Genomic DNA, 26651 nt, shown 5'->3' with positions numbered 1-26651 from the left:
GCTTCAATCTGCTCAATGAAGCATTGTGGAAAGAAGAATCTAGTTTAGAAAACATTTTTATGGTTTTCTGCAGTGATTTCTGCTGCAGCCCCGTAACTTTAGAAATCATATTCTCCACAGTAGCCTAGATGTTTGAATGCATCTATTTATATTAACAGTTCCCTGGGAAGATAATGGGATTACTGAACAGGCCCAAGGGTCACCTAGACCAATACCTCTGTTTGAGGTGACTGTTGTGCTTGTTTAAACCAAACAACTACAAAGATGCACAAATGACCACAGAGAGATACAGAATGACTACAAACAGGTGCAAAACAACACAAGATGCAAAAGTTGCATGACTGAAAAAAGTGCTAATCAGCTACCTGAAGAAGCAAAACACAGGAACTGCAAAGAAACGCAAACAACCACATCTTGCTTCATTGTAGGCAGGTTGGGGGTCCTTTGACACGTCTGTGCTTCGGCCCTGTTGTCTCACCCAACATCTTGTGCAACACAAAGTAGCTGTGACATATTTTTAGTTTTTTCTTTCCTCCAAAAATGACAAATATCTGAAATGAATTTCCCTGTCTGTGTGTATTAAGTCAAAAAGCTTTATTGATATGATCCCACATGAGATTATTTACATTCAACATGACAGTGAACGGTGAGCACCTTTGTGTTCCCTTTTTCCTCTTTCTGCTTGATTAGGACGTGTGCTCTGTGTGAGATGCAAATGTGTTTGGTTCAGATAGCAGTAAAACAATTGCAGGGTTAAAATAGCCCACCAAAGGGAAAACATCTACTGTATTTTCTCAAGGAACACACAGTGGTCACAGGGAACACACAGACATACACAACTTGTATGGATTCAGAGTCCACAGTGAAGCTGGAATCTGCAATCACTTTGTGATTTCAAGGATGGAGACATTTGAGAACACAGAGTATGACTGCATGAAGGGATCTGAGATTAGAGTTCTCAGGGGAAATAAAGTGGAATTGGTCCTTTATGAAAATATTATGAATTACAAAAATATTGATCCATGAATTCTAATGAAAAAAGTGAGAAATACATATACGTACAATATGAAGTAAAGTCTCTGGTTCTTCAAAACCATATTTTCACACATTTCACCATCTGTAGATGTGTGCATCTGCAAATATGTATGCAAACACACACACACACACACACACACACACACACACACACACACACACACAATCAAACCAATACTATTATACATGATCAAATCCAGATTAAGCTAAATTATGGTGGTATTTGAAGGATATTTGGAGGGAAATTAAGGGCAAAATGTGAAGAAGGGAGACACTGAGAACTTCTGTACAGGAGTGAAACAAACAATGCTGACAGATCACTCTGACTCAGTTGAGGCACTCCTACTGCAGGAAAGTGAAGTCAGTTCATTTGTCATCGTAGTTAATTTGACCGCTAGCTCTCCTTCAGATTATCCAGATTGTTTGGTTGATGTGCACCCTCGTTTAATGTGGTCTCATGGAAACTCGAAGTCACAACCTGAGGGGAAAAAACAACTAATTCAATGTTTTAAATACTTGTTTGGTTTATGTGTGTAACTTCAAATAGTTGACAGAATGTTCCTATTTTGCATTTCCAGTGTTACAAAAACACCTAACTTGAATAAACAGTTAATGGTAATAGCAAGCAATGCCTATTTAGAAATTCATTATTCAGTCCTTTTGGGTAACCTAAAAGTAAATAAAATGTTCTATATACTTTATTAATTAACAAAACAATTTTGAAATACATTAGCTTAGCTGTCAGATAAAATCATGATGTGATTCATGCAGATAATCACATCCCCCAATTTAAAGATTTCCAGTGCCCGGAGGTCTGCGTTTATCTGCCGGCAAAACTGCACAGGATGACTTGCGTCAGCCAGTTGAAATTCAGCACTGGTTTAGCTGCCTCGTCTTCCCCATCTCCACCTTCTTTTCCAAATGGGGTCTATAAAATGCATTTAAAAAAGGCCAAATGCCAAACTCAAGGTTTACAAAAACGCCAGTCCATAGTTGAATGGGTGATGTCACAGCTGCCACTGCCAGTATTTTATTACAGTCAATGGTAAAATCCCATCCCACAAAAAAACGACTTGGGTTTTGTTATTTTACAGTTTGTGGTTTTGCTGTCAACACATAACATATTTTTAACAAAGTTGTTATAGCTATAACATGTCAGCAAACATTTGCTCATTTATACAGTGAGCAGCTACAAGCAACATAATCATTCATTTGGGTTTGTGTTTCTTTCCACCTGACAAATGCTGTTTTAACAACTCCTTAGGGAAATATCGGACTCCTTAGTCTTAGCTAATAGCTACTAAATGCTCTAACATATGCACCAGCTAGTTGCTTACTGTGTCTACTGTTTGGTGCTGAGAAGTTACAGTGAGGTTTTTAGAGATTTTCCCCCTGAAAACAGTCACCTGTCTTTGCTTGAAACTAAAAGCGGTGAGAGGGAACAAAAAACAGTAAAGTTGTGGGGCATAAAACCAAAACAATGAACTGAAAAAAACAAAAAGCTCCATAGAGCTGAGGAAAACTGTGAGATGGACTTTCTTTGTTTATAGAGATTTTACATAAAATGTGCAGAAACAGATTCTAACTAACAAAAATCTGCGGGATAAGCAGCATAGAAAAAAAGATTTGACTAGTCTGTACGCCTGCACCTAGAGCAGGATGTGAACACTTCTGATCCAAAAAAACCAAGACGGACAACAATAGGACGAGAGCGACTTTATAGAATCAGGCCAGATAAGCACATCTAATACGTGATCAAACCATTTCCTTCTCCTGGTGGAAGTCTGAGAGAATAAGATAAAACAACAGGTCAGTGAGTTTTTCCATAAACTGAATGACTGAATAATACTGGCTGCAGATTAAGTTGACCTGGTTTTTAAATCCACGCAGAAACAACAACAGGATATTTCACAAAAGGCAAGCAGAGAGTAATTTCCCCTCATCATCAGTGTTCATGACAACAAACTGCTTTAGGCAGCTGACATGGAGATAACAGCTCCATCTGATCTGATCCACCCAATGTAAAAAACAATGTTACTAATAATAATAATAATAATACATTTTATTTATATAGTTCTTTTCAAAATATTCAAAGAAAAAAGAAAACCACACACAAAAAATTTACAACACACAATATTAATCAAACATTAATAGATGCTCTAAAAAGGTGAGTTTTGACTTGTGATTTGCACATGAAGAGATTGGGGAGTTCTCGGATGGGTTTGGGGCAGTACTGTTGGCAATGAGAATAATTTCGTATTAGTCTAACATTGTTTCATCAGGAAAACCCTAACTATTATACCTTTAATCTTCACTGTATTTGGGAAGCAAAATAAATCTTAGACATGGACGTCTCTAAACATAGGTAAATAAAACCAAAAACTATCCTTATTGCTGGATACCTGCCAGTAAGTCAAAACATTTTATTTTTAAATTTGGGTAAACTAACCTTTTTTTGTTATTTAGATTATTTTTGGGGCATTTTCAGCCTTTATTTTTGACAGGACAGTTGAAGACATAAAAGGGGATAGAGAGGGGGAATGAACTAACCTTTTAAATTGTGGTTTTACTACTTCTACATACACATTGGGATACACCTTTCACCGCTGTGTGAAGTAAGACTGATGTACCTGCATGCTGTGCTAGTTGCGGGCCATTGGATGTGCGGCGGGCGTGTCTCACCTCTGTGCACAAACTGAGCTGCTGGGTGGAAGAAAGTGGAGGGAGAGGTGTTGGAGCGGTCGCAGTACAGGGATTAGAAAGCTTGAGAGGGAAAGATAAATCAAAGAAAGTGAATGTCAGAGAATGAGAAATGTATTAAAATACAGAAATGTGCGAGGAAGCGTTGCTGCACACTCACCACTTTCAAGGCCGGGCTGTGGTGTGGCGGACGCAGAGAGGGCAGGGAGGTGTTGCTCGAGAGCAGGCAGGGCTTCTGGCGTCGGTCCATGGATGCAGAGGAGTGAGGTCGCAGGCCAGATTCTGACGCAGTTGGAGACTTCACGTTCCTGCCCAGGCTGTTTGATTTGCTTTCCCTGCGTTGGTACTCTATTGGAGACTGAAGGGCTCCATTGGACAGGAAGAGATGTCACATTACTCAAACGCACCAAACTCTCACATCTGTGGTTTTATTGAAGAAACACTAAGCTCTGGTACCATTAAGGAAGTTCCTCTGACTCTCCAAAATCTGGACCACGTCATCAAACCAAGCTTGCTGTATTTCCAGAGATGATGCCTGCATGATGAAGCGTGTCACACTGCCATTAGTCCCGCGGGAGGTCAGAACCAGAGAGCATGGATCATTCTCAGAGTGCTCTTCCACGCCCAAACAGCTGACCTGAAGCCCACAGGAGACTAGTTAAACATTAAGAAAAAACACTAAACCAAAGATGTTTTAAAGATGTTTTAAAACATAGTCTCATTCGCACCTTGATGCTGTTCTTGAAAGTATACCCTGGCAAAGAGAAGCCCTTTTTCTTATCAATTGGCTCACTAAAGATGACCAGCTGCTCAAACAGAAAGACCCTCCTCTCCTTTGCTCTGGACGGGAAGCTGCTTTCCTGCTCACTGACAGAGAAGGTATCCTGCTGGAGCAACTTCCCCTGAGCCGTTATTTTCCCCTGAAACAGTGTGTTCGTCACAAACATTGTCATGGACTGTAAGTCACCCTGGATATGCGTTTCATCTGTGATAATGGACAGGAAATAATCAGTATCTCACCTCAAAACCTTGGAGCCTGCCCACGTTCATCATATCATTACAGCGCTTTGGCACAAAACACATCACATCCACCGCCACCTGATGAGAGAAATTGGATGGATGAGAATCAGTTGAAGTCAAAACACAATTTGTGATATAAAGACTCAGAATAGTACTTTACATATTCAATTGCCAATTTATTTATTTATTAGATACAACTAGCTGAAACAAATGCAGTTTTAAAAAACATCCTCGCAATAAATCCAAATTTTAAGAGGTTTGAGTGAACAGTTTAACAAAACTTAACCTTATAACCTTCATGAAGGTAGGATTAATTGCAGGACTGTTGTACTAGACTGCATTAGTTTTAGCTACTGTGGGGTGTACCTAACAAACTGGCAGCTCATTGTGCATGTATTCACATTAAGTAATGAGCTCATACCTGCAGCTCCTCAACATCTCTTCCAGCTTTGCTATAGTACTTCAGGAAGTCCTGGGGTTACCAGCCAAAGAGAAGTTAACACACAGTTTTAATAATTTTCAATAAAAGGAAACAATACCCCCATAATAAAAAATGGAAACGCCTTTTATTATAGTGTCTGCATGATAACAAATAAGACAAGGCCGATTGACTACCTACACACAGGTCTTCCTCAGAGTTTGTGGGAAGAGCAAAGCAGTTTGCCTTTTCAATTCCTCTCTTGCGGACATTGATTATATCTTTAATGTTGTGTTACAGTGCCAAGCATGCAGATACACAATCATGACAGCAAACCTTCAGCAGTAGCTGATACTTCATGATTCTCTGAACAGGTTTGATAAGCAGATCATTGAGCTGCAGCCTGTGACCCAACTGCTGCCTGAGATCCTGTCAGGTCACAGGAAAACAGAGAAAGTGTCCTCAGTAAAAAAAGTTAAAAGTCATTAAAAAGCTCCAATAACATTGACAATAGTACAATTGTTTACTCACCTCAAAGTAGGTCTCGATGTACTCAGAGACAATGTGTTCTGATTTTGGTTTGTTCTGACAGTAAACCACATACATGTGAAGACGCCGTTCCTGGAAATAAAAGAATTAAAGAGAGAGAGAGCTCATGTGACAATTACGGTATTCCAAATAATTTGTGTGTGAAGGACAGTGACAAACGGACAGAGGAAGAATTAAGCCTCTGAGTTACTCTGACTCAGTTTTCTTCCCAGAGCTTTTTTGGGGGGGTTATAAAACCAGTGAAGGACCTTTGCCTCATTAAATAGTTCCAGTGGCTGACAAAGAATGGTTTAATTTGCCATGGATTAATTGGCCTGCCACACTACACTGAGTGAAGTGGATAGAGGAGCTGAGGTGGAAAAGCTGCACCAAACCAAAATGGTTTTAACCAGTAGTTTATTTTTCTGCAGTGTAACAACATTATATACTGATACTGACATGTACAATGCCATCAAATTTTATTTACTACCCATTTTCCTTTTTTTGAAACAATGAATCCATGTGATCGGTACGTTTCAATTTATTCTGTTGTATATGTTTGTAATTCCTTCCATTCTCAAGTTGTGGAGATCTGTTTTCACTTTGATATTAAATAGTTTTCTCAAAGTTCAGTTTTACATGTAAAAACTTCAAGGAGGGTGTGAACACTTTTTCTGCAGAGCATCTTTGACACTGATTGTCAGCTTTGAGAGCTGATGATTGTAAAACTGTTTATTCTGCAGCTGCACCTGCAGACAAACTGATCAGCAAGACACATTTGGATGGTAGTAACTCACTGATGTAGACTCACATGTTTGATGAAGAGCTGGGCCAGGCGGTCAGGATCACCCACACATTTCTCCAGCTCTCCCAGCAAATAACTGTGTGAAACGAAGCAGAGAAAGTCAGGAAGAAACAGTCATCCATCCACACGTACGTGTATACGCACGCACACACACACACACACACACACACACAGGAAACAGCCACAGGGGACGTGACACACATTGAACTACCATGAAACATGAGGAGCTCAGAAAAAATGTGTAAACTGTAAGAGATTGTTCAAATTCAGAAGAACTGATTGGGGGGGCTCTGACTCACTTCCTATGCCAGTCATAGATCTGGCGAATGTTTCCAAACACAATCCTGTCCTTCCCTTTTAGGTCCTCTGGAACTACTTGATTAGCCATGGTGCCCATGTATCCCTATACACACACACACACACACACACAAACACACACACAAACGTCACTAATCAAATCAGAAGTTTGGAGAGTCTGTTTAAGATGTGAATGTTGCAGAGTGTTATTGATAAAGGGATCTCAGTTATGTCTACATTTCATAACCAGATTATTTACTGAAGACGGGATGAGAGACATACCTGCACTACGAGTCCAAGATCTTCCACATACAACCTTTCTGTCTCTATCAGCTCTGTCAGCACATATCTGAGATAACATTTTGAAAACAGCAGAGGACATTAAGTAAAAGAAATGTACATTGGCTAAATAGCCAAATTTGGGAAATAGGCTAATTTGCTTTCTTGCTGAGAGTTAGGCCTAGTCCACACGTACATGATTATTTTTGTAAACACCGTTTTCCTGTCTTCGTTCTCAAAGAAAATCCCATCCAAACAAGTGCTGTTTTGAAAATATCTCTGTCTAAAACGAAAGTGGTATCAATCTTCTTATCTAACTTAATGCAAGAAAGTGAATAAGCATGTTTCCCCCAAATGTCAAACTACTCCGTTAATGTAGGTGTCAACACCTACATGCTCTTCTCTAAGGCAATGTCTCTCTCCTCTTCGCTGTCCACTGTAGCTGACCACTGGCTGGCTGAGTCATCAGTCCCGGTGCAGCCATCTTCCCCTTGGAGAGTGTTGATGCTGGACTTTTGACTCTAAAACACACAAAAAAGACAGTACAGCTTATGGTAAGCATCACTGTAACATGTCATGTGAGAGGAGACGACAGATCCTGTTTTCTTTAGGGCATTGACCCAGTGGAAAGTACATTTTCTCAAGTACAGTTCTGAAGTATGATTTTGAGGTACCCCTTAGATTAACATTTTTATTAGAGTTGTTAGCAGTTTTATTAATGAGAGATTTTCCCTGTTTACATCTTAGATGGTTTTTATACTGAGGATAAGAGGTAAAATCATCCATTATTTAACAAGTAAAGCACATTTTAGAGAAATTTAGAGATTTTAAAACGTGACAGAGTATCCTTAAATTGTTGTATTGCACATCTTCCAAATGCTGTGGTGCAGCGGGATTTCTGACCACTGGGCATCAACCGCATAAACTTAAATCATAAAGCTTCATCTACAGCAGCCCTTGACCCAGCCAGCACACATCTGTAGAAATACATAAAGATGAGAGGGTCCTAATTCTGGGGAAACATCAGTAGAGCAATTTTATGCTCCACTCTGCTCCCCCCAAATCCCAAGTAACCTGAGAGTAATAATACACTTTTAATGTCTCTTCTTGCTGCCCACGAGACAGTTGGGCAGAGACATTTGGAAAAGTAGAATCAGGCCTAAGAGAGGATGGTGATTAATGAGCAACATTTTTAAAATTTGTCCAGTCAGATAATAAAGGTTGGGGTAATTGACCACAGTATGGAAAGTTGTTATATAACAACTATCACTCCACACTTGAAAGCAGTATAATCTAATTTGAATCTGACTGCAATCCTTTTGAAAAACTGTAGTCTAACTACATTTTGTGCTCTGCCTCTGTACACTAGATGATAATCTTTCTCCCATTTTTTTTTTTCTTCAGTCATTTTTGCTCTCTTACTCTTTCTGAGTTGACTGTTTCTGTCTTTACCCAGCACACATTCTGCCTATGAGAAACATCTCAGGCTTATTCAAACCTGGTTCTGATCAGCTAGTCAGAAGCCATTAAAAATAAACTTTGCTTGCTTGCTGCTCTAAATGTTCTCTCACATTAATTTCTCATCAGCTTGAAATCCATTAGTTTCTCTGGAAATGGAGAGGCGGTTACAGGACTATATTTTTTATTTTGGGAAATGTGGTTATCTGCTTTTATGTCAAGAGTTAGGTTAGACTACGATACCACTCTTGTGTCTGAGATTGGTCAATCTTCTCACCTGACTCTTGGCGAGAAAGCAAATAAGCGTATTTCCCAAAATGTCAAATTAGTAATTTACAGAGATGATAAGGCTTCTATTTACCCTGACCTGGGCAGGACAACGCTGAAGGGTTGAGAAGCTGAACTAAACATAAAGCTGCAGGGCTCTATGTATCCCAAAGGGCCATTGGACTGAGAAAGGCTGAAAGTGAGGATGGTCATTTATCAAGCAGAACAATTTGAAACAATACCACAGGAACTGGAGCAGTAGACAGCCAAGGAAGGAAGGAGCCCAAAAACGACAATTTCATCCTGAACTGGACGTGTAGGTAAACCCGTTCCTTTACCAATCCAACAGCCAACGCCAGTATTTATGTTCACATATGGATGGTGACCCTGAAGTTCCGCTAGGCTAATTAGCTCTCTGTTGCTCAGGCTGCTTGGGTGTCATGACAGTACATTCTTATCCCCAACCCTTTTACAGACTCCTTTGCTAGTTAATTACTTCCAGATGCCGTCTAGAAAAGCCCACAGGATTGATTCCAATTCACAGGACCTTTCTAATAGTAGTCACTACAGTGTAGGGTTATCAGAAAGTAGTTGTAAGTGCTTGTGTGTTTGCATAAACACAAAATATGCAGCAAAAATATGTGCTATTCATTTAGCACAGTTAGTGGAAGTTGAATGATGTGTGCAAATATAATGCTTTTCACATGCTAATATAACCCAAATTATAATTTACAGATTCAGTAAGAGTTGTATCGAGATTTAGGTGTATGTCTTTCTGTCATTTGTACATTATTAACTCATGAGACCTGCATAATCTAAGAGCTTTATTATGACAGAGTTTCTACTGAAAGTATTACAATAACTGGTAGGGGAGTGAAGAATTCAGTGTTGGGAGCACTTTTAACTTTTAGTTTTCATTATTTATTGTTCAATTTTGTTTTGAATTGTATTACTTAAAAAGGTTTTTTTAATGTCACATCAGAAAAAAAGATTTAATTTGTACAATGTGTCATTTCATACCATTGCAGCAATAACCTGTACGATATGTTCCCCATTTTTCTTTTGCAATTTTCATGTTGTTCTTGTAGACTGGAAGATCAAGGTAAAAACTAACTTGTTTTACTTTCTTTGTTCATATGATTAAGTTTTCTAGTTCTTTAGTTCTTATATTCTAAAACATCTTCATTTCAGGATTTATAAATCTTCAATCAATCAATCAAAGAATCATTAAATTAATCTTCACTGAAAACTGTACTTTATCTGCTAAGACAGACCTTTGAATAGAACAAAATAGACTTGAATAGAATAGACAAGAATAGAGACATTACAAGAGACTGTGTGTCTGTGCCTTGCAGCAGGTCAGATAAGTAGCTCTGACAGGGCGGCTGTGTAGGAGAAGGAGTTGCTGGACTCAACAGATCGTCTTTAAACACCTGTACAACACAAACACAACAACCATTACAAACAAGAACATTAAATGTTTCCTTAGGACGTAAAATGTACCAGTCTATCTTTAGGTCTCACCGTGTCTCCTGGCGAGAGGATGGTGTAGTTGTTGTGCGGTTCCAGAGGCCTCGGCTGACTTTCACTGTGGGAAACAAGCAATAACTGCTGCCTCCTGTCTGACATGCACATCTGCTTCTCGACTTTTCCTGCTCCTCCTCTGGCATCAGAGCTCAGCTTGCGGACGGGATTGGTGAGCCATTTCTTGAGGGTTCTAACAGGGTGCCGTGATCCTCCAGACGAGGAGTGTGAGCAGGGGCTGGAACTGCCTGAGGCCTGGTGGGGCACAGGGCCCACTGATGGGGTGACACTGATGGTACTGCCTGCCACAGAATATGACTCTGCTGCAAGGAAAGAAAAAGAAAGAAAGACAGAAAAGGATTTGGTTAACGTACGTACATCAGCTCATTGTGGTGTACATCCTCTCAGGTCAGAAGCTGCAGACAGATTTCTGCACAAAAATGTTGGTCAATTTCCTGTGTTAAGCCCTAACTGTAACTTTAGTAGCTGCAGCTCCTGTACCTACGGGTTCTAAATCATTATAAACACATCTGTTCTCACAAGGAAGGACTCATAAGTTTAAGCGCAATTTATATAATGCATTTGTTAGACATTGTCTAAAAAAGTGCATTTAATAATAATAATAATAATAATAATAATACATTTATTTATAGAGCGCTTTCCATCAAAGTGCTTTACAGCAGGAATACACTTTAGATACAAACAGTAAAAAGAAATAAAAATCGAGACAGTAAAAAGTAAATAACACCAGACAAATACATCAAAGATAGATTAGAATTTAGGACTCACACGCAGCATTGAATAAGTAATAAGTCTTAGCTTTGATTTAAACCAAAAATGTGATGACCCCAACCAAAGGTCCATCACTGAGCTTTATACAGAACCATGGCTTTTACTAAGCTGTGGAAGAAGCAATACTGGACAATAGAGTCAGTTAAAACAAATCTAAACTGAACATGTAAATTCTTGTTTTTAATGCATTGATACAAAGATAATTTACATTTGCGGAGGTGCACCTCATGTTGTGTCATGCCACATCTGCAATAACCTGCCCTTATTCTACAACATAGGTTGGACCAACACTTGTGCTGACACCGTTTTACGCCACAGCTGGATTTTGTTTACAGCTTTAAATCTCTTGACTATGGAAGCTGGTACATAATCCTCTACCACGCCGTTTAATCAACCACCCTAACATTAACATGTCACTATGTTTTGCTGATCGTAGCAAAGTGGAATGTTTCAGGACCCTCATTTTGTCGTTTTGGAGTCCTACCAGAAGCCACTATTCCCTGTCAGCACATTTATGTAAGCTGAAATCATAATAACAAGCTTTCAAGAAGGCAGTGGAAATCTAGGTCAGCCATTTGCCAAAACTGCCTGATACTGCAATTAAATATTATGCAATATTCATAGTGAAATACTAAATCATGTTATTTTTCTTCATTTCAGTTCACCTTTTATTTCACTGGGACATGCAAATCTAACATGCTGATGTTAAGCAAGTTGAATGTAGTGGACAAACTCAAGAAGACCGAATGACTCCTAGCAACGGCCCGGTGCTTCCTTTCTATCACTCTGGCATAAGCTTTCCAAGGGAAGCTGAACAGTGTGATACCCCGATAATTGGAGCGCATCCTCAGGTCCCCCTTTTAAGAAATGGGAACCCCCACCCCAGTCTACCATTCTGTTGGCACTGTCCCTGACCTCTGTGCCACCTAGAAGATACGTGTCAGCCAAGACAGCCCAACAACATCCCAGCAGTTAACCACGAACTGTCAGAAAGCCTGTGATTTAACTGTAAAATTGCTTTCTGACACCAAATCCTCAACCATGTGACTCCAATAAGACCATACCAGAACAAATTCGTAAGAATCAGGTTGGTGCAAACATCCACATGCCCACATACACACACATACTGTATGTCACGTTGAGCAGAGGCATCTAATCTCCATGTTTTTCATCTATCAAGATCCGATCATACAGGACGTCCAACAACCACCTTACCATCTGTTGAAATTATGCAAAAAGTGCACCTTACTGCAGGGTTTTTAACAAACACATCAGCATTTCCTATGAACTGACCCTTCCTGGTGCATGATGGTCACTGTGACGTCCAAACCACTACAGAGTTTAGCGACTCAGCTTGTCATGTTTATTTGAGGCGCTTATGTCATGTTATTTTCCCACAAAGCAACAGCTGGCCCACTATTCGGTCTGCAGGGAGTGTCAGCAGTCAGCCTGCAAGCATGCACGCTGTGAATGCATTCTCGCATGCAGGCTTTATGGCCATCCAAAACATATTAAACATTGTCCTCTTTTTAAACGTTCTATCCATGAAAGTAGTAATGGATGAAACGTTTTAAGAAAAACATTTTCTATGACCATTTACACTTATCACTGGGGCAGATTTGTGTAACTTCTCATGGAGGTGGTTTTATGTGCCACACAAATTCCCTACTGCGTAGTGATTAATGGATGGATTTAAGGTTGGGTGGGGTTTGATTCTCTCGGCTACCCCATTTGCTCAGGCAACATACCTACCCAGATGGAAAGAGATGGAAGTACATGGGACCAAAACATTAGTGAAGGGTCAGTCTCTCCAACAGTAATCCTTTCTGTTGGATTATTACCTGCCTGGCAGCTTGGTGTCAGCAAATTGTACTACACTGTGGCTCACAACAGTTTCATATGCAAAAGTGGAATTAATAGACCAATAATAGAGCTGTGATGACAACGTGAAGGAGTTCACTTCTGACCAGTGTTGTGCAAGTTACTACAGCTGCCAGAGCTGCATCATAAAATGGTTCAGAAAGTAATATCAAACTGAGACACACAAGGCATTTGAACACATATTTCATTGTCTATGTTGCCATACTGTTGCTTGCTCTGGAGGAAACTACTGGAACTGTTGGGTCCTTGTGGATTCTGGAGTGTGGTCTAGACCTGCTCTATCTGTAAATTGTGTCTTGAGATAACTCTTGTTGTGATTTGATACTATAAATAAAATTGAATTGAATTGAATTGAATATGTCTACAGGTATCAATATAAGTGTATAGGTGTTTGTTCACTCTTTTCGCTCTTTGCTCTTAGCTTCTGTGACCTGAGCCATTACAAGGGCAATTGTATCTGCTGGTAAACAGGAATAATTTTGATTAATGCCCCTTCACATCCTGTGTGTTGACAACTGACCCAGTTACAGTTATCACAGTGTTGCAGGACTCTTGCCACCACATTCTTTTCCCCACAGTGCTGCAGGCTGCTAACGTGGTTTCTCACTTGTACATTGTCGCCATCCCTCATAGTTTTTGTTTGCTGCTAAAAAAGGCTCCTGTGAAAACAGCTGCCTGCTGTGGCTGGAAACGATCTCCATATCAAATCAATGAGCTACAAGACGCTAAATGACGCTATCGTTATGCACAGTTGCACCTTGGCCTATCTCGTAGTTATTTCTCAATTTTATTTTTTTATTTTAAAAAGTGTTTCTATTATTTTAGTTTACTTTTAATTTTTTAATCTATATTCCCTCATAGATGCATTATGTTAAGCTCTTTGAATTGCCTTTAATCCAGAAGTAAATTTGAGGAGGAGTTCTCAGTGTCTGACACTTTGAGCTTCATGTCTTATTGTCAAATTGTTCTTAAATGATCAGGCACTCCTGTGGTTCAGCAACAAGAAATACACAACCAACAAATGCAAAAGTGCAACATGGCTGAGCCTACAGATAAACTTCTGTATGTAGGTGATCAGTGGTACTAAACACATTTGTGCTTGTTAGTCATCATGTTTACTTTACATTACATTATGGCAATGATGACTTCACACACAATGGTTAGTCATGGCAGTTTCTCAGCCACAGGGATGCATGTGTTATGAGAAAATGACATTGTTGGCAGACTTTTAAGTAGATAGTAATAAGTAAGCAATTATCTTAGTAGATAAGTAGATAAGTAACAACCCCCAAACATGCTTTGTCTGGAGGCGTTTCCCTGCCTTTATAAATATCTGTTGGACATTGTGCTAAACTAAACAAAACACTTAATGAGAGAGAAGACACACGCACAATGGAGTTACAAGAAGAAAGTCTTCAGGGAAGGTAGAGGGAGAACAGAAAGCTAAAAAACAACAACAGAAGAAGGCCCTGAACCAGACAAGAACAACGCTTGAAAATGTAAGAAAAGGGCGCTGCAACAAAAAAATTCCTGCAACCACAAGAATAGAAAAGGTATGAAAGAAGAGAAAAACTGATTAGGTGAAAAAAGGAGAGTCAAACTGGACTTTATTCGGCTTTCAGTAAACACAAAGCAAACTCATCAACAGAATCACAAACACACAGAATCAATATTTTTGAGTCAGACAGAAAGAAAACACCTTGTATAGCAGCAATATTGACAGAAAGAAAAAGTGTCTGAGATATCCTGTTCAATGTTGCGATCACAGGTGAGAAAGCAAGGCAAGCGCAGCTCAGAGAAGAGCTGCTGTAATCACCCCCGGAGCAACTAGAACAACAGAGGATTTAATGGTCGAGGCAGTAATGGGACGTGTGTCTACCTATGTGCATGTCCAAAGGTTTGTGTGTGTCCAGCTGCCTGTGTTCTGAAACAGAGTCGCTATAATAAGAAGAATGAGAGAATCCCACTGTTTTTATCTGCCGTCAAAAATCCATCTAATATAAGACTAACTAACGCTACAACACAAACAAATAAATAAGAGAAAAGGTCTTTACTAATGTATGCTAATGTTTAATTGCATGCACTGTCAAATATGGAGCCCCAACATTAACATTTACTAAATGTAGTAACAAGTCAACAGACTTTTAAAAATACACTATTGTTGATTAAATAATTTAAAAAGAGAAACACCAAACATAAGGCTTTCTTATTTTCCTTCAACCTCCAATCAGTTGATGATAAAAAAAGAAACTCTTGCTTTAGGGAAGAGTGCTTATATAAAAGGAAAAGTCAGGAAACCCAATAAAGCCCTACTATGTATGGCTTATTTCTATTGTTGTCCCAGGGGATGGGGAGTAATTATTGCCAGTCATGCAGATTGATGTATGAGACATAAGATCCAAGTGCATCTCCTACAGGACAAAACGTTGTATACAAGCACTCCAAATAGCTGTTTCATATAAAGTAAAAACTTTACTACACCATCTACGTACCTCTAACTCGAACAAAGCAGCAGCCACATTTGTTGAGCAGTTTTCTGAACAGGTGCTGACACCCACACCCTTGCTGGTGGTGACCCCCTCTCATGATGATCCACTCCTGCTGCTGGACTCAAGACCATCAGAAGCAGACATCATGCTGGAGGAGCATACAGATATGCACGTGGGCGCGTGCACACACACACACACACACACACTATTCCTTTGGTAATACGAGGAGGAGATGGGTGAAAAAGTATACAGAGCGCTCCACGGTCATTTTCCAAATCCGCTAGATACCCCTGAGACAAGACAACAACAAAAATTCTGTTTCTATCCCATCATTTGAAGAATAACAGCAAAACCTCCTCCTCTACTCTCAAGCCTCTCTGTGTGGTCAGATAGTGGCCAAAGACTATGAGAGGGTCAAAAAATAAGCGAGGGAGCAACAGAGAGGCAGGGAATGGGAGGGACTTTGATGAGGGAGGGGGTGGTGGCTTATATGCTGCACTGCTATGCCAGCATCTGTTTCCCAGTCCCACCTCCTCCAATTCCTCTTCACTCCCTTTCCAGCTTCCTCATCAGCTTCTCTTCTCAGTGTTTACTCTGTGGCTGTGCGACCTTTAGTGAGCTACATTGACAAATATTGCTTTTGAAATAAGCTAACTGTTTGACTTTCTCTCTTCCCATAAAAGAAAAAAAAACTAATTTAAATTAAATGTGATTGCATGCATTCAAGCATAGACCCACTAATGTGCAAACAGCTGCAGATTTGCAAACACAGGACGAGCACCCAAATGTCTGTATTTAAAGTCAATGTTTCCCAACCTGATAAAAATCTTAGGAGTTTTTAGAAGATAAGTTTTTTTTTTTAAGTTCTTCTTTTTTCTTGTGATACTGAGTTTGTGTACAAGATTGAGGACCAAAACGCAGAGACAGGCAACAAACGTGGGTTTATTAACTAAAAGAGTCCAGCAAACAGAGGATGCTAAAAATGCAAGACAAAGTCCAAAAACGAAGTCTAAAAATTAAAGAAAAAAAAGTCTAAGGGAAAAAGAAATCCAAAAACAAGAACACACACTGGTAAGACTATAAGGCTGGTAAGGGAAAAAAAGCAAACATAGAACACACCGACTGGAACCACAGACTGTCCGGAACAAGCAAACAAACAAAACGACCTGAGAAGAGACAAGTCGAACACAGACACTAAATACACTGGGTAATGAGATAACAAGAGGCAGGTGACAAAAGGGCTGGGAAACAGGTGGAAGACATCAGGTAATCACAGGAGAAAACACAGGAAGTAAAACTGAAGACAAGACAGCACAGAAAACCAGACTATCAAAATAAAACAGGAAAAAGAAAATACAGACATTCACAAGGGAACACAAGACAAAAACGACAACACAAGACCAGGGAGAAAACACGGAGATAAAGAACCAGGAACCAAACTGAAACCATAACAGATACACTGGATAATGCCTTTTTATTTAAGCTAGCAGCCAACGACAACTTAACAAATGCAAACAGTACTGAAGGGCTACCCAGATATACAGTAGATTTAGAGAAAATTCAAAAAACCTTTCTGGGAAAGACAGTGACTCTCCAACTGTGATGCTTGGAGTTTCCCTGGATGTATGTAACAGACTGTGTAGCCCCAGGTTTCAGATGTACTTGCACTTACAGATAATTTATGAATCAAATGAGATCAACAAAGATGATCCATCATATGCGTTATTTTAGAACAGGTAAAGAACCTCGCCTCCATATCAAACTCTTTTGTCACCACAGATATCAAAGCATTTCCTCTGCTGTGGAAAAACCAACATGTTTTTCTGAGCTGGCAGGACAGAGGCAGACCGATTTAATCTCAAAACAAAGATTAAGTGTTCACGACTAGATGATCTTCTGAGTGCAGCTGTCCAGGGCCCGTGGCAACCGGTTGTGTGATTCAACAAGATTTATGCATAAACTAATACGAACCCAAACATAGACAAAGTAGGTGAGGAAGCTGCTGTGTCTATGTAATATATTTTAGACAATTTGATGCACGCATGCACACATACACATACACATACACATACACATACACATACACACACACACACACACAGATAAGCACACATTCGCGTCACTAGACAAACACAGCCCTGGAATCTCAATCCACTAAGGACAGATTACAGCTATAATAATATCAAAATGCTCTTTTGGCTGTCGAGTTAATCCTTTAAAAACTGTGCTGACACATGATCAATGTGAGCTGCAAAGCACTGATCTAGCTACAATGTAGGATTATTGTATCTGAATGCTTGTTTATATGTGCGTGCACACTACTAATTAGCCAATTTTTAATCATCAGACTAAAGTAGTGTGTGCTTTTTGTTTGTTGTTGCATTAAGGATTTAAAATCCAACATGTATCTAGGATGTTTTTTGTGCAAAGTGAAACATTTACAAAGTCTGATGACGCTGTTCTTCCTTTTCATCAGATCGCTCCACACTATGGGTGATTTAAAAGGTGCACACAACAGTGCACAATATTACTTCATAGTCACTGAAGACACAAGTACAGCAGAGAGACCCACGGTTACCTTTGCATCCTGCAGCTACACTGGACCTCCGGGCACACTTGAACTGCTTCTGGATGTCCTGATTGTTTTCATCTGACAACAGTTTCTCCCGCCTGGTGTCTGAAACCTCGTACAAAAGACGGATTAAACAAGTTAAAGTTACATTTTAAAAAAGTGTCCTATTTAGCAAAGCCATTTATTTGTTGTTGTATTGAAATTTGATCTGAATGAGACAAATTTAGGGGTTGGTCATAAGTAAATACGTTCAGCACCATTCAAAACCAGGGTTACAAGGAGCTGTACAGTACAACATTGAATACAATTAGAAAGTTCAAATTGTAAGATAACTATATAAAAAGAAACAAAAACAAAATCTACAAAATAAAAGCCAACTTTGATGTTAAACACTCAAACAATAGAAATTGCACAGGGGGGGTTAACCCATTCCAGGACAATGTGCTTTTGTAACAGGTGAGTTTTTAACAGCTTCTTGCCACCATCCAATGACTCTGCATTTTTATAACTAGGGGAAGACGGTTCCAAAAGGGGGGGGGGGGGGGGGGGGGGGGGGGGGGGGGGGGGGGGGGGGGGGGGGGGGGGGGGGGGGGAGCCACCACTGTGAAGGCGCGGCCGCCTTTTGTTTTCAGCCTAGATTTCAGGACAGCCATAAGACCTGGGTCAGTAGATCGCAGTGATCTCACCGTGGCCAGAGGCCACAATAATTCAGAAATATAAAGTGGGGCCAGTCTGTGAACAGTGGTGCTTTGTAGGTAATTCAAATGATTTTAAAAATCAATTCTGCAGTTTATTGGTTAGCCAACTCTATGTCAAGTATTAGTTAAAAGACTATAGGCCTAACAGAACCGAGTGATTGAGCTTATTATTTCACTTTCCGACTTTATTTCACCTCTCTCTCAACCCCTCTCTCTTTCCTATTTTTGCATCAGCTTAAGTGGTTTCTAATCTTATCTGAGGAATTTCCCTGAGAGGACTAAACTGATGGGGAGAGTAAAGGACAACATGAAATCCTCAGCCAAAGAAGTCTGATTCTGTCTGAAGGCTAAATCCATTTTAAAAGTGACTTCTAATCTATAAAACCTTTAAAAATTCTTGGCTCAAAGCTGCGCTTTAAAGTTAGTTATCAAGCTACTCAGTCATAATTTAAGTAAAGTGTAGGACTATATTGTCTAAGTGTAAGTCTTAGAGATGATTCACAACAATTTGCTGTACCACAAATGGGATTTTGGATGACGACATAGGCTATCACTAGATAGATTTCCTTATTTAAGAATATTCTCAAATAACTTCATATTGAATGGTGAAATTAATAACAGGCGTTTGCATGCCACACACATTTGACAATAAAGAATTTCCAAGAGAATAACATTTTGATACACACATTGGAAATGAAAGATAAACACGGTTTCCACCATATCTTGATTACACATTTTAAACCGGTGTGCTGTTTACTGACCTGCCTATAGCCTAGATTGTACGATATTTTATACCTGCTCTGTCTAAATGATACCATTTGATTAACTGCTCATTGTCAAACATTTCAAAAACATTAGTCCTTTCCCTAGACATTGGCGTACGTCTCTGTCTCCTCAATGCTATCTCAAGCCCCAACTGGCAACTCCTAACCACTTGAAAGACCTCTGGTGCTCTCTTAAATAACTGGGAGAGTGAGAGTGATTCTTAGCTTTAAGAAATTTGATAACTTGCTTTATACTTAAGTTTGAAAGTTCAAGTACATTTCACAGATTCCCAACACTTAAGACTATAACGTCACTTTGAGAAGCTAGATAAATCCAGAAATTTGGGATTGATGTTTTGTTTTTATTACTACAGAAACAATTCTAAGTAAGAGGATATTAGACGGTATTTTGGAGAAGAATTCTAAAGTTTGTTTAATTTTAATCTCACTCTTTAGTCTTGTTATTTGTGCAAGTACTGCCACATAAACAGTAGCAACATTTTGTCAGCACACAAAAAGATACACTATTACAGTTTTACATGAAAGAATTCAATTTGACTAAAGCCAGGTTAAGATCTGACATAAACAAAAGCATACAGAATGTTCTTACTCTCAGGTGTGTTCTTGTTCTGGGTTCTGGGTGAGACTCCGTTACATTTTACACAATTAAAGCATTTATGCGAATGAGAATTAGGAGGAGCGCAAGTTGATATATGCTAGCTTTAAGCATTGATGTTTTGTTTTTTCCATCACCTCACTTGGACCAAAGACACTCACTTTATCAACTCTGTATCCTAGAAGTTGTTCAGTCCTCCTATGCACTTTGCCAGTCTTCATTTTGCATCGCTTTCTCTTCGTTTTTCTTCTTAGTCTTCTCCCCTTATTTAATCATCTTTGCCCATTCATTTGATTATAATTTTAATCAAAAGAGAGCAAACTAGTTGAAAAGCTACAGCAGAAGATCCCTGTCATTCTGCCTGATGTCCAACACAAGGATAAAAGTAGACAATCTATGCTTTGCTTCAGGTATTTATCTCCTCCAGGCAGATGATGACAGCTGCTCAATTATAGTGGGAATTTTCCACACACCCTTCTGGACAAGAGAGGGGTCAATCTGTCTGGGCAGGTCCAGCCACGTCCTACAGTTCCCATAGGCTAATTTCAGTCTGTGATTATTCCCAAAGCAGGAGTTTTAACTTACTCAAATAGCTTCAGAAAAACTTAAAATGCTTTATTTTTGTTATTGAGTAGATCATACTGCCTATATAATTCACTTCTTTTATTTTTATTATTCATGTTTCATTAACTTTTAGCTTTTATTCCAGTTTCTACACTCAACCATGTCTGCACTGCAAGTCCTGCAATAAGACCAAAAACGTCTTCAAATCTTTAGAGACTTCAATTCATATAGCGCAGCTGTATTTCAGATTTAATTATGTTTATGCAGTTTCAGCATTCCTAATATTTAGGACACATGTTTAACTGCTCATCGGTTTCACTCTGTTACGACCAAATTATAAGGTCTGAGATAAGAGCCTGTGAACTGTGTAAGACATCCCCATCCTGTTGTAAATCTGAGAATTATCACTCAGCCTTGAGCCGACTGCCACTGCTGTTCTGTGAAATGACTTCTGTTGTTGTGTTAAGTATTGAGTCTGTAATCTGTCCCATCTGTTCAAAGCAGGTCTGTCACCCCTGATGTGATCTGAACAACTGTTAGTCAGTCTTAACAATCCATTATATTCCTCTGGCTTAAGCAGTTTACAGTGGACATTTAAGACATTTACAATTGGATTAATTACTTATTTGGGGATGGAATAAAAAACACTGTATATGGTTTATGTGCTTAAATGAGGGATTTTTGCATAAATGCATATTTATTAACATTTAATAGAAGATGACATGTGCTTGTTGTTCAAGTTTTCTATCCATGTTCTTCTGTTTAGGTTCTTATTTGTTTTTTGTTTCCCATCTTGATTTGTGCCATTTCATCAAATGCGTCTGTGATTTTCCAAAAAATGTGTATCAGAATAAAGACAAAAGAGAAAAAAAATGACATCTAACTTCAAGAAACTCTCCTTAGTCTAGCCAGATTTAAAAAAAAAACAAGTCTAAGTAGATAGTAGAGGCAACGCTGGTAACCCTTTCCATAAGCTGGTGTAAGTAGGATGAGCTAAGGACAGGAGCTGAAGTGTCTCTGTGAAGACTCTGCGAAGACTCCTCCTCTCAGTTTTATAACATTGCAACAATATGTGGAATGGAAATGGGTAACGTCCCTCTATTTACAGGCCCAGGAGGAAACAGTGATCTGTCGGCTGCAGTAGGAGTGTTGGAGGAAGTCAGAAGTCATCCAACAAAAAGTCCAGAGCTGTGACATACGTACGTGGATACATCTACATTTACAGCTGACACTTTATGGTGAGTGTGTATACTTTATGTTGATTGATCAGTTAGTTTAATCAAAGTAAAAGTACTTACATTATGTACTGAAGAAGGATGCTAAAACTCTGCCTCTGAGTTTTCCCTTTGGTTTCATGAGCTGTGATTGCACATTGGTCTGTGACATAAAACATTTAGCAGGAGAAGTGCTTTCTTGTGCTATGAAAATAACTGGAGAACCATTGTCTGTGATCCACTTTAGACATTTTGAATATTCCCAGATTGCAATTATGTTGCTTTGATTTCAGTGTCAGAAACACTTGAGTATAAGTGTAAACATTTTCATGTAATGAAATACATATATTTCACCATGAATAAATTCATAAAGCAGGAATATAGCCAAAGTGTATGTGACCGAGGTTATTCTGAGGTGGATTTTTTCCTCATTCAACCCTCCTGTTTGTTTAGCAGGGCTTTCAGATGCTGATCCAGTTACTCAACAGTAAAGGCACACTGAGCTGATGCAACCACACCCACACCATGACTCACAGATAACACACTCATAATGCCTGACTATCAGACTCATGTGATCACGTTGTCAGTCTGACAATAAGCAAACTTTTGATCTTTTAGCGTGGCAGATCTGAAGCCTTTTATAAACAGCATGTTGTGATTTACCAACAGCCTTGAAGAGATGATTTTAACTTGGCATTATGTTTAATTACAAAGAGCTTTCCAGGGAGTAAACTAAATCCTCCTTTCTCTGAGTTTCCATCTCTAGAACACACCTGATTGTACCTTTGTTGCTATAGACAACAGTAGTTTCTGACAACTAGTTTCTATTTTTGACTTTCTTGTAGATGTAGCCAAAGGACACAGCACTGTCTCACGTGTTCCGCTGTTGAAAGATGGCCAGTGCAGTGAAGGACCCACACCTGGGCTCAGGTCCTGATGAGGATGACATGTCTCTGTTGGGGGACGAGTCCGATTCAGACAGCATCCTCTCTGATGACTCAGTGCTTCCAGACTACACGCCGGAGATAACAGACGGGAACGCAGCATTAACACTGTCTCAAGCATGTGCCCGTAATGACTCTGTCTCTCTGCGGAAAGTTCTGGAGAGAGGGGTTACAAAAGAGGAGGTCAGAGAGCTGGACATCAATGGCAGGGTGAGAGTTTCATTCATTATGGTGATAATTCAGCACATGTAAATAATGTCTAAAACACTCCCACGGTCATTGATCCTTACCGTTGACTATTTCCAACAGAACGGCTTGATGGTGGCTTGCGGCAAAGGTTTCGTGGACATTGTATATGGGCTTCACACCTGTCCCTTTATAGACATCAATCACCAGGACAATGAAGGCAACACTGCTCTGATGATTGCATCCCAAGCAGGTAAGTTGTACCTACACAACAAACATTACCAAAACAATCAAGTTCAGAGGATAAAACAGTAAAGTACAACACAATAATGGTGTATACAGACAGCAGCAAATATGATAAACAGTGCTATGTGACTTATATAGACTGAAAACTTTGATCTTGATGTAAACAGTCTAAACTAGCCGTCTTTCAAATGTTGCACATCTTCCGACGCAATGCTGATCTCTGAATTCTGTGTTTTTATCTGCAGGTCATATCAACACAGTCATGTATCTCCTGAACTACTATCCTGGTATAGACACTGAGATTAAGGATTGTCGAGGTTTCACAGCCCTAATCAAAGCTGCTATGACCGGCCGCAATGACGTTGTGGCTGCCCTTGTCATGGCTGGTATGTTTTTTTTAAATGCTTGTTTGCTTGATTTCCCCATTTATTGTCATTCGTCTTAGTCATTATTGCATAATGTATGCACTTTCTGGAGAATTATCTATTATGACCTTGCTGGCATCATTCTAATATATCACACGTTCATTGACAAAAATTAAGACCTGAAGAGCTCATTTTATGGTTATATATTAGTATATATATTACATTTTATATATTTACAGATTTCTAAGTTACAAAACTTTCAAACACATTGAATTTTTAAATAGACATATAAGATAATATTCAGTTGACTGAACTCTTAGGATCCAGGCATTCAAAGACCCAACTATTACAAACACTATTTTTAGTTTTTTCTTTGTCCCCCAAACAACCTTCAACTTTTTAACAATGTTGCACTCATACAAGAGCACCTGTTCTCTGATATCAAGTCTTTTTTTTAAAACACACCTAACAGTAGCTCAATAACCAGGACTCTTACAGCTCTGAACAAACAGTTACAGCACTGGTGATGAGAATAGCTGAGCCCACAGTTTATCTGTCCATACTTGAAGTTAGCCAACTCCTTTCGCCAGTGAGTTTGCCAGTAACGCCATCACGGTTTAAGAGCTCATTCTGAGGACATTACCGCATCTTAACACACCCTCCAGTGACCTCGACTTAGTAGTATGGCAGGCTGGTTGTGGATTAGCCACTTGCAGAGTTATTTGAAGACTGCACAAATTAGCTAAAATCTCTGCTAGTCACAAATCTTTGTTTAACATTGCAGTGGGGCTGCAAATAATTATTATTATCTTGATTGATATTTTGTTTTATCGATTAGTTGATTAATCTTTTAGTCCATGAAATGTTTAAAAGCACAGGAAAAAAATGACGCTCACAATTTCTCAGAGCCTGTGGTGATGTCCTCTATTTGCTTGTTTTGATTGATATAGTAATCATGCAGCTCTGCATTGCAGCTAGAGGTGGACAATATGATCCGTAACATAGATGTTCTTATGATTCCTTTGCTCTACCATCTTTATTTCCAGGGGCTGACATACATGCAGTAGATTCCACAAAAGGAAAATGTGCCCGGGATTGGGCACAGAAAACAGGTCGCTATGAGACCCTTTGTCATCTCCGCCGCCTCAATATGCGGCCAAGAGCAGAGCAGTTCTGTGAGAGTTATATCCCTGAGTGGCCTGAGCTCAAGGAGAGGGTAGCCAAGGCCACAGCTGGGAAAAGTACCACAGAAAAAATCACCCAGCGGATCAAAAACAAATTTGCATTCAGATTTCCTCATGACCCCGAGGACAATGGGGCCTTGGACCACATGGTGCGCATGACCACCAGTGTCCACAGTCCCCTTATTTCAACTGGATGCCGTCCCCTCTGCCCTACAAGCCCTCCTGAAGTGGGGAAGAGACGCATGGCTGTGCCAGAGTTGATGAAGAAACACACAGATAAGGAATTAGAAGAGAGCGCAGTGTGTCACAGCAACGGCTCAGTATCGAACGTCATTCTCACAGTTCAATCTGCAGAGTCAATCCCTATAGCGTGCTGTTCTGAGACTGGGCGGCGAGAAAGCATCATCTCATTGGCTTCCACTAAAGTTGCTACTACATTCATTCCACGCAGTATGGCAAGAAGGAACAGCATATTTCCCTCTGGCTGCATCCCCAAAATCGACATCATCAGGCCTTCAGATGCAACACCAAAGAAAGAAAAGAAGAAGAAGAAGAAGAAGAAGGAAAAGGGCTTCCTGGAACCCCCCAAGTGGAGGTACAAGGAGATCAAGGATGAGAAAAAGAAGGAAAAAAAGAAAGCTGAGAAAGAAAAAGAAGGGAAAGAGAAAAAACTGAAAAGTAAATAAAAAGACAAGAAGACTAGAAACTAAGAGTTTGGAAAAATAAAGGGATTTTCTGCTTTTTTTAAACAAGATGCTTTTTTGTGTACAACTGAGGGTTTGAAATTTCCAAACAAAATATCTTGGAAATGTTCAACAAATATAGAACCTTTGACCTAAAGCGGACATATGTAAGAGAGGAGATTTCTTTTCTTCCTAAAATTATATGACAGAGGACCTCAAGCAAGCACTGCAGAGCCTCTTTGGGAGGAGTTTGAAGCTTTGAGTATGCATTAAGTAAGAATAGAAACAAAGTTTATTTTTCCATAAATATATACAAAATGTATAGAATCCAATTTTTTATTTAAAAAATGCATTATTAACACAATTATGTCACAATGCATAAAAATGTTCCATACATATTTACTGATTCAGTTTCACAGGTGCTAAATCCTTTCTGGGATCTACCTCATCATTGACATAAAGACTGGGCGGAAAGGCACAATCTGTATAGCTGCATATTTGTTTACTATGCAAGAAGTTAATATAGAAACACATAGCCATGTCGTAGCTAATTTATGTTGTTAATATTGTTTTATGTGTTGTGTATTTTTGTAAATAGCTAGCCAAAAAAAACGTTGTAAATAACATACAGTATGGCAAACATGAGTCACAATGTGTTTATTAAAGGTTATTCTAGGTTTTATTGCCATTTTCTGCCGATAACATATTCATATATATCCTGCTTTTATAACTCAAATGAGAAATTAGAAAAGTAAATATAGGACAGTGAACTTTTCAATTCAATCAATTGATTTATTGGTATTGCACTAGTCGATATTTTTATATTAACAATGGATCAAATGACTGTACTGACTGTAATGACTGTGTGTTTGTACCTAACAGCTAAAGAGCCAGATATATTTATCAGGAGTTTGTGGAAAACAAACCAGAGCTAAAAAAAAAAAAAGGTGAATATTCTATTGTATCCATGGAAGCTAATAAACTTTATAAGGTGATATTACTTGTATGTCCATGTTGTCTTTTCAGTTTGTTCTGCTGTACTAATTGACCAGAAAATGAGATGGTCATTTTTTTGTTCCATTTCAACATTTTTCTTGCTTTTTCAGAGTTGTTTTAAAAAAA

At 39.2% G+C, this 26651-nt stretch overlaps 2 protein-coding genes across 4 annotated transcripts; one reads left to right on the top strand and one right to left on the bottom strand.

Moving 5' to 3' along the window:
- Nucleotides 1-569: 569 nt before the first annotated feature.
- arhgef25b (Rho guanine nucleotide exchange factor (GEF) 25b) lies at nucleotides 570-20364 on the bottom strand. 2 transcript variants are annotated; one of them, XM_034870342.1, is made up of 17 exons: nucleotides 20305-20364; nucleotides 18072-18177; nucleotides 10332-10654; nucleotides 10136-10240; nucleotides 7476-7603; nucleotides 7086-7152; nucleotides 6806-6909; nucleotides 6513-6582; nucleotides 5705-5794; nucleotides 5510-5602; nucleotides 5177-5227; nucleotides 4756-4833; nucleotides 4464-4655; nucleotides 4192-4372; nucleotides 3896-4101; nucleotides 3666-3798; nucleotides 570-1513 (listed from the first exon to the last, which is right to left on the bottom strand). In XM_034870342.1, exons 1-17 carry the CDS (start codon nucleotides 20362-20364, stop codon nucleotides 1491-1493), a joined length of 2010 nt encoding a protein of 669 aa, XP_034726233.1. In that variant the 3' UTR covers nucleotides 570-1490. The 2 variants fall into 2 exon arrangements, with proteins under 2 accessions (XP_034726233.1, XP_034726234.1); XM_034870343.1 differs by lacking the exons at nucleotides 570-1513; nucleotides 18072-18177; nucleotides 20305-20364 and adding an exon at nucleotides 15497-15938 and having other exon boundaries at nucleotides 3577-3798.
- Nucleotides 20365-21676: 1312 nt separating this feature from the next.
- Nucleotides 21677-26526, top strand: ankrd33ab (ankyrin repeat domain 33Ab). Of its 2 annotated transcripts, XM_034870353.1 has the most exons (6): nucleotides 21677-21945; nucleotides 22767-23075; nucleotides 23175-23304; nucleotides 23543-23683; nucleotides 24709-25539; nucleotides 25625-26526. In XM_034870353.1, exons 2-5 carry the CDS (start codon nucleotides 22815-22817, stop codon nucleotides 25530-25532), a joined length of 1356 nt encoding a protein of 451 aa, XP_034726244.1. In that variant the 5' UTR covers nucleotides 21677-21945; nucleotides 22767-22814; the 3' UTR covers nucleotides 25533-25539; nucleotides 25625-26526. The 2 variants fall into 2 exon arrangements, with proteins under 2 accessions (XP_034726244.1, XP_034726243.1); XM_034870352.1 differs by lacking the exon at nucleotides 21677-21945 and having other exon boundaries at nucleotides 22457-23075.
- The last annotated feature ends 125 nt before the right edge of the window (nucleotides 26527-26651 follow it).

Source organism: Etheostoma cragini, chromosome 4, assembly GCF_013103735.1.
Source record: "Etheostoma cragini isolate CJK2018 chromosome 4, CSU_Ecrag_1.0, whole genome shotgun sequence".
NCBI lineage: Eukaryota > Metazoa > Chordata > Actinopteri > Perciformes > Percidae > Etheostoma > Etheostoma cragini.
This window is presented reverse-complemented; position numbering and strand designations above follow the sequence as displayed.